Source organism: Ochotona princeps, chromosome 1 (assembly GCF_030435755.1).
Source record: "Ochotona princeps isolate mOchPri1 chromosome 1, mOchPri1.hap1, whole genome shotgun sequence".
Classification (NCBI taxonomy): Eukaryota; Metazoa; Chordata; class Mammalia; order Lagomorpha; family Ochotonidae; genus Ochotona; species Ochotona princeps.
In genome coordinates this window covers 132,670,104-132,679,227 of record NC_080832.1, presented here as the reverse complement: position 1 = coordinate 132,679,227, position 9,124 = coordinate 132,670,104, and the positions used below count along the sequence as shown (strand labels likewise).

General features: G+C 37.7%; 1 protein-coding gene across 1 annotated transcript; it reads right to left on the bottom strand.

Moving 5' to 3' along the window:
* Positions 1-7,146: 7,146 nt before the first annotated feature.
* On the bottom strand, positions 7,147-8,064 carry LOC131481448 (putative vomeronasal receptor-like protein 4). Its single transcript, XM_058670431.1, has one exon. The coding sequence runs from the start codon at positions 8,062-8,064 to the stop codon at positions 7,147-7,149; it is 918 nt and encodes a 305-aa protein (XP_058526414.1).
* Positions 8,065-9,124: the final 1,060 nt, after the last annotated feature.

The following is a 9,124-nucleotide window of genomic DNA, read 5'->3' as shown; positions in this document are numbered from 1 at the left end:
GTATGTTGGAGCTTTTAATTGATCGGGATGATAGTCTGCTGGCTCTGTCTTCAGACCAGAGAGTGTATACCTAAGAAGCCGTTGAACTTATCTGGACAATAAGATGCTGGACTCTATGTTTGGTATATGCTTGCAATGGGGGAATCTCAACTGAACTTGAACTGTGGTTATGCAACAAGGTGGAGGAATCCACCATGGTGGGAGGGTTTGGGGAGGGGTGGGGAGAATCCCAGTACCTATGAAACTGTGTCACATAATACAATGTAATTAATGAATTTAAAATAAAATTAAAAAAAAAAAAAAAAAAAAAGAACATGGAACTCACTGTGCAGGTTAATCCACTGACCCATGCTGGGCAACCAGGGCCATGGCTGACACCCATTCCTAAGACTAACAGACCCAGCACCTACCATGACTGCAGGCCCAGCCAGACAGACTCTCCACCCCGTGACACATGGACCTGTTATCCACCTCTCCCAGAGTGGCATGGCTCACCACACCTCAGCATCCCTAATGTGAACTTATTGGTATTGCGGCTTAATCAGGGCCAAATCAAGACCATCCTGATTCTCAAATCTGTCAGTAGATTTTATTATCTGACCCATTATAGCCTACCCCCAGACCTAACCCACATATGTCTGGTGAGTGATATAACCCAGCCTTGTATGGGCTGCTCATTGCCATGGTTCTTTCACTCATCTGTAGGGAATGTGTCCTGACAGAGGAGTTCTCCAGGCTCCTCTATCAGATCACTCTGTCAGGGCTTGCAGATCAGAGGGTCCTTGTCCAGGGTTGACTTACTACCTCTTGTGGCAGGAAAATTGTCCTTTCCCAAATTCTTTTTTTTTAAACATTTTATTATTATTGTTATTATTTTATAATACAGTTTCATATTCCCTTATCCCCTCTCCAGTTCCCTCACCCCAGTTCCTCTATATCATTACTAACATATAGTTCTTCATACTCAGTCATATGTCCATCATTGCGGGCATAGACAATGGCAGAGAGTCCAGAATCCTATTGTCAATATACAGTAAACAATTTCATTGTAAGTCCATCTTTGTCTGGAAGTAGAAATGCATACTACACTACATCCTCACATCTGAATGTTAGTCTCAATTTCGCAGCTACTGTACATCTCCTTAAATGAGAAGTCATTATTCAAAATCAACAATAGAAAGAAATTTATAATGCCTGAAGTTAAATGACATGTTACTAGATATGACAGTTTCCATTACACAGCTACTATACATCCACTTAAATGAAAAGTCATGGTACAAAATCAACAATAAAAAGGAAAATAGAAATTTACAATGCCTGAAGTTAAATGACATGTTACTAGATATGACAGTCTGCATAACACGGCTACTATACATCCCCTTAAATGAAGAGCCACAAAACAAAATCAACATCTGGGAGAAAAAAGAAGTTAACAACATCAAGAAGTTAAATAACATGCTATTAAATGACTAATGTGTAGCTGAAATGAAAATCAAGAACATTCTTGAAGAAAATGATGCCACTGCATAATCTACGAGTCATTGAATGATTTAATCAGAAGGAAGTGTTTTGAAGAGATCAAAACAACAAAACCCATGTGATATAGTTTCCGCTGATCTTTGTTGAAGTGTGTCTCCTCCAGACATTAAGCAGATGGGTTTTGTTTTTTAATACAGAATTCTGATTTAATCCAGAATTCTGATTTGTGCTATTGGGTATTACAGTCCAGTCACACCTGATCCACCCACAGATACAACTCTGAGCCAAGCCATAGTCCAATTATTTCTATATTACATTGCCTAGCTCTCATGAGAACCAGTGGGTGATGGAAGCCTGCCCAGTCTGGGACTCGCCAAACCCCCAGTCCGCACCCATGCAGAAAGAGACTACAGCCAGGTCCACTCCAGAATACTGCCTCCATTCTAGCCTTTGCCTTCACCAGTGGGAACCCAAACCCAGTCAGGGCTTTCCCTGAGCTCACAGCCAGTCCTGTTCCCAGCCACAGATCTTGTGCATACCAGCAGAAATTGCAGTTCCATAGAGGCAAGATTCTCAGTGTTGGGTACTGTGATCCAGCCCTGCCAAGTAAGGTCCCAGAGCTAGCTTTCATGTGCACAGTGGAGTAGTGCTTGGTGGTTGTGATGCTAACTATACATGTGCTGGTGATTCAGTCTGGCCATTAATGCTCCTATTGTCCCTTTCATCCAACCACTTGGTCTCAGCCCCCTTCTTTACTTGCAAGTACAATGGCCTTTTCAGCATGTTCCTTCTGTAGTCCTGCCACAGATAGGTGTGAGTCCTTATGTCTCACATGCACCCAATCTCAAACTCCCAGAAATCTGCCAGGTACTACAGGCATGGCCAGGTGCCCTGGCTATTTGGATCAAAAATCCACAGAGCTCCCATTCTTGAGTTGTTGAGCTGCTCATGAGCCTCACTATGCATGCAGACTAAGAAGGGTCTAGGTGCTCCACCCAAGTCTCTTTTGCACTCCCCCTTCATGAGGTCAAGCTGCCTAGACAGATTCACTTCAGAAGCAGCAATGAGATAATTTTAAGCCACTTAATATCCACAAGATGAATTTGCCTAATATTCCAGAACTAAAAAGTGGTAGGACCTTTGACTCATACAAACAGAATAGACTATGCGCTTCAGATAAACATTAAAGGAGAGAGACACATTCCTCTTATTCCACTGATTTCCTTGAATCCAACCCAATAAACATCCCTTTCTTCCTTATCTTAAAATATGCACATAATTTTGAAGCAATTTATTTTCACAGGGCGAATTTGCCCCTAACCATAAAATAGTACAAAAAAATTTCTAAGACTACAGATCACATTTTCAATGATATATGAGGTAAAACATAACAGTTCTGACTGTGTTTTTTAGCCATTTATATTTCATGCTTTGAAAGCTCCTGCACACCCCCCCCCAAAAAAATGTTCTGCACCTTAAATGTCGACAAATGTCTTGTTAGAGTTACAAGCCAGTCTAGATTATCCTAAAATCTGCCAAGATCAACAAATTTATACTTCAGCACAACAAATGGCTAAATACTAAAATGAAATAGACACGAGACAGCTGAATGGTACCTTATAGGCATTTTAAGGTATATAGCAGCCGGTCCTGTATATAAACTAAGATTGAAATGTCAATGAGCTAATCATTGGTTGTGGTTAGGACTTTTTTTTAATTGTTTTTTTTTTAACATACTGGTTCCTCAAAACCATGTCAATTCCATAATTTTGCAAATTGCTGTTGAAGTTATATTGGGAGTCTTAATTGACTGGGATGATATTCTACCAGCTCTAACTTCGGACCAGAAATGGTCTCCCCAAGAAACTGTTCAACCCATCTGGACAATAAGTAGCTGGACTCTATGCTTGGTATATGTTTGCAAAGAAAGAATCTTGATTGAATTTGAACTGTAATACTGCATCAAGGTGGAGGAATCCACCAGGGGGGAGAGGAGGGGTGGGAGGATTCCCAGAGCCTATGAAACTGTCACATAATGCACAATAATTAATTAAGAAAAAGAAAGTTCCTATGCTAGCCTTTACCCATTAGTAATGGATTCTTTGCTGTTGTGTTGTTGAGCTTCTTGAGCCGTTCATACATTCTGATATTAATGTTCCATTATTTGCGAAGTTTGAAACTATTTTGTTGACAATTCCTTTTACAGTGCAGATGCCATTGTTTTTTGCTTCAATTGCCTGTTCATCTGGGGTCTATTACAGGAAGTCTTTACCTATACCTATGTCTTGCAGAGTTTCCCAGAGAATTTCCTCATGTAATTTGATGGTATCTGGTTGTAGATTTATACCCTTAGTAAGTTTTGAATTGATATTTGTAGTTGCAAAGGAAGGTTCTTTTAAAGATTTTTTATTATTATTGGAAAGTCGGATATACAGTTAGGAGGAGAGACAGAGAGGAAGATCTTCCATCCGATGTTTCACTCCCCAAGTGAGCTGCAACGGCCAGTGCGCGTCCATCCGATGCCGGGAACCAGGAACCTCTTCCGGGTCTCCTACGCTGGTGCAGGGTCCCAATGCATTGGGCCGTCCTTGACTGCTTTCCCAGGCCACAAGCAGAGAGCTGGATTGGAAGTTGAGCCGCCGGGATTAGAACCGGGGCCCATATGGGATCCCGGGGCTTTCAAGGCGAGGACTTTTAGCCGATGGGCCATGCCGCCGTGCCCAGAAGGTTCTTGTTTAATACTTCTACACACATAAACTCAGTTTTCTCAGGATAAGTTGTTGAGGACATATTCCTTTCTCCCTCAAGTTAATTTCAGTTCTCTTGTCCAGGATTAGCTGGCCTTGGATGTGTGTGTGTGTGTGTGTGTGTGTGTGTGTGTGTGTTCATTTGTCAGAATTATGTTCATTTTAATTGATATGCATGATTTTTTTTACCAGTGCCAGACTGCTTTGAATTAAATGGCAGAGTATATCTTGAAGCCTAAAGATGTGATGCTTCCACCTCTGTTTCTGTTAGAATAATTTGACTACTCAGGGTCTCATGTGCTTTCATATTAATTTCAGAATCATTCTTTATGATTTATTTTTAGTTGAAAGAAAGTTTAGCAATTATTTTAAAACGGTAAATGCTAAGCAATTATTTTAAAAACCTGACCACTAAAGGATAAAGTGGGCAACATTTTGAAATCAGGTGTGTTTACTTAGAAAAATACGCTGTGTATAAAACCTGTCATTGCAGCCCTCACAGAATTCCAGCAGATATTTTCTCAGCACTGTAAAGACAACAGAAACCATCAAGTAAAATTAAATCACAACAGGAGATGTGTCTACATGTACATTTCATTGAGATCATTTAAGTAACACAAAATTTGGCTAGATCATCCAGTAAGATTATGTTGTACACAGATGGGAAGGCTAATGAAGAGAAATGGTGGTGGAAGATAAAGCCCTGAATTCATATGAATAACCTCCAGAGTATTAACTTAATACTCCAGTGTAGCATGAAACAAATTTGTGTAAAATGTGAAATTACATACTGTGAAAACAATCATATTTTACAGATTATCATACTTGAGTTCACATTGGAGAAGTATTTTGTAAATGAAAAAATATTTTGCTTGAAATATGCTTGTGTATTTCAGAAGATTATGTGAAATATTATTTGTGTACTTCCAGAAGTTGTGCTTTTTTTGGAGAAAATGTTACATTGAGTACAAACTTCTACTGTAGAAGTTTAAAATTGTCAAAATCCAGTAGTTCGCTAAAATGCCCAAAGAAGCTGGAAGGGAGTTTTGAGGACATCACATGTAAACGTAAACCAGATAAATGATCTGGACAAAGGATTAAAGTGAGTAGCAAGGTTATCATACTTATGAGATTTTTCATCAATATCACAAGTCTATTTTGGATTATAAAGTTTGGAGAGGGAAAAGGAATTAAAATTCACTAATACAAATATTACAAGCAGACATCTATCTCACTTGGGAATTAATATGTTATTTTCCACACATAACTAAACTAACAAGAAAATTCCACACCACATAAACTTCTCACTTGGGAATGGTATTTAAATCAGGTGCATCAACGAAATGTATATGGAAAATTAATACAAAATTATATGAAACCATATGATTCAAATGCATATTTGAAAAGAAGTAAATTACTGAAACACAGGGATTTATTCAATATAAAGCATATGATACTCATGAGACCAGATTCAGTTTGTTAACTTTATATGAATAAAATCATTTTTAAAGGTATGTTATATTTTTACTGGATAGTCCAATACACAGAGACCAGGAGAAATGGAAAGTAAGATCTTTCATCCATTGATTCACTCATTGAGTGTTTGCAGTGGCTGGAGCTGAGCTGATCTGAAGGCAGAAGCCAGGATCCTCCTCTGGGTCTCCCACATGGGTGCAAGGTCCCAAGGCTTTGGACCTTCCTCGACTGCTTTCCCAGGCCACAAGCAGTGAACTTGATGGGAATTGGGCTGCTTGTGTATGAACTGGCACCCAAATAGGATGCTGGAACATGCAAGGCGAGGACTTTAGCCACCAGGCTATTGAGCTTGGCCCAAATAAAATCATTTTAAATAGACTGCTGAATTGTGATCTTAAGCACGGTTAGGATAAATACATTACATTCAATGGAAGTTAGGATACACTACAAATTACATTCCTAAATACACAAAGAAGTTAAAGACATTATTGTAGTATTTTATATTGTGGAAGTTTCCAAAATGTACAGTGTCAATAAGTACATTAAAAAAATATTTACTTATTTATACTGGACTGACAGATATACCGAGAGAAAAACAGAAAGATAGGAAGATCTTCTGTCTGCTGATTCCCTCCCCAGAAGCCTCAATGGCCAGAGCTGTTCTGATCTGAAGCCAGCAGCCAGGATTCAGGAGATTCTTCAGGTTTCCCATGTGGTTACAGGTTATCAAGGCTTTGGGACTTCCTCAAATCATTTTCCAGTCCAAAAGCAGGTAGCTGGATGGGAAATGGGGCTGCTAGGAAATGATGCAGCAAACCTATGTGCTCCCAGGTGTGTGCAATGTGAGAACTTTAGCCAGGCCAGGCCCAAAAAGTAGAAATTTAGGAAAAATAAATAGAATCTATACAGTGTTCCATCCAGGAGAAAGAAGATTTTGTGAGAAATACATAACAAATTAAAAACATGTCCCAGACCTTATACAATGTCAAATTAGACATAAAAATTTTCATATAACAGATACACAGTAATTAAAGCTAGAATTAGGCAGATAATTACTAAGTATTCAACATGCAAAGGTGAATTTAGATTCCTTTGCAAGTAAGTAGAATTAAGGTTTAGGTGTTATAAAGAACTTCTTACAAATTTCTGTGAAATGTGAAATTTCATACAGTGAAAACAATCATATTTTACAGAGTATCATACTCGAGTTCACATTGAAGAACTTATAAGCACACTCTGAAAAAGTTCTCCTTGACAATGTTGGGAAAGTAGAAGAGGAAGAAATTTCAATGTATGGAAATCTTTGAAAGAATTCAGGCAAATAGATTTCGGTAGTGACAAAGTGGATATAAAAGAGATACTTATAGAATTTCCCATATTTGTGTCACGTTAAAAATTCTGGATATTTGAATATGTCACAACTGATACATTTTATCTTCCTGATTTATCTTATCAACTCTTGAAATAATTGGCGCATATTGATTACTTTTTCCAGAATATCAGCTATTCGCTTGTCAGAACTAATAAGCACCAAAGGACTGACAGTGGCATAAACATTTCCCACCAGTGCCTGCACATCCAAAAATACAGGTTCGTATTTCCACAATACAGCTGAGAAGAATGAGATAATACTATCCACACAGTACATAATCACAAAGAAACTCACTAGCGCTAGAACAGTACAGGTGGCCCTTTTTGCTGGGGAGGTTCTTGGGGAAAGGCTCATGCTGTGAAGGTACTCAGACTTCCTCTGATGGCTACATAAGAAAATCACCATGTATATGCTGGAGAGCAGCATGATTCCTACAAAGATGTTCTGGGTCAAGACAAGCATGAGGTATAGTGCCCTGACAATGGAATTTATAGTGGTGAGTGAGCAGTACTTACTGACATTGAGTAGATTGGTCCTGTTGGAATGAGCTACAGTGTAGATGATCATGCTGCTATTGGAACACAGGCTGAAGCAACAAATACAGAAGAAAGCAATGACAACATGTTTTGTGAGTTTATCTTTAAATGTTGACAAGTAGAAGGAGCTGGGACTAATGGTGATGACCTGAACAATGCTCAGGAGACAGGTGGTGGAGATGGAGAGACCCCTAGACACTCTACTCACGTAGAGCATAACTTTGCAATTCAATTCATTTGGAAATCCTAGGGATTTGAACATATCTGCCGATAAAATCTCTAGAGTGGTAAGTAGCATTACTATATGGACAAAAGCCAGCTGACAAGTAATCATGTCTGTTGGTCTAGGCCTATGAATTTGATGGATTGTGAAGATGTGGAAGACCAGGAGGAAGGTATTGGCTAAGATACCAATGCCAGCTTGGAAAAAATACACATTTTTCAGTGACAACATTACTGGATATTCTTTTCATATCAGCAAATTTGAAAATATTTCAGACACCTATGACAGAAAAGAGATCACATGTCACTATAAATCTTTGTTTATTTGGAAATCATGCAAAAACCCTCCTTTCTACTGTACCCACTACTTTAATTAACTCTGAATGTTTGGTAAAATTATTTACAGTAAAACTTCTGCATTACTTATTCTATAATATGTAAAAATTTGTTAGTATATATCATTTTTGAAAGTTTTATAGTCTTAAATTCTGCAACAAAGTAATATGATTTGAAATAATTTCTCTAAATACATACATCCATGTGTGTATATATTTATAAATAATTGAAGCAAAAATCACATTCAGAAAAAACGTGCAGAAGTACAAAACCGTTCCACAACCACATGACACGCCTTGAGTTAACACAGAAATCAATGCTTTATGGATTAAATGGGTGCTGAACATTCTGCAAAGCTTACTCTAGCAAAGCAAACAGTTGTGTATCACCTGCAAACTGAATAAATGAATGTTTCTGCATCTGAATGATCATAACTCATTTAGTAATATGTTTAAGGTGAAATGATCTAATGCAAATTATAGTTAAATATGTAACTATTACAATAGTCACACATTATGAGCCATTCAGTAAAACAAATTAATGACAAAACAGTGACCAGATAATATCAATATTTTCTTTGTCCCCCTCCCCAATATTTGCCTGATGCTCTCATAATATTTTTCATATTTATAGGGAGAAGCATTTGAAGACATATGACAGCATTTACATTATTGAAATGTAACAAGAACTTCTGTGCAAATATGTGTGAGTCGGTTATTAGTGTTTATTGACAAAATTGTGTCAGCTGGCAGAATCAAACAATAAACATCTTTTCCATTATTGTAAGTGCACTCAAAATTTTTCATAATAAAATGGACAAATTTTAGAAGAATAAAGAGAATAAGGATCCAACAGCATTGAATAACTACAATGTGTTACCTGTTTTTTGGAAATATTGTTTAATGTTGAAAATGAAAAATGCAAAGATAATGATGAGAATATGTACAATCATAAAA

Excerpts from the sequence above, each read along its gene's own strand:
- LOC131481448 (XM_058670431.1), bottom strand. The coding sequence starts at position 8,064 with ATGTTGTCACTGAAAAATGTGTATTTTTTCCAAGCTGGCATTGGTATC.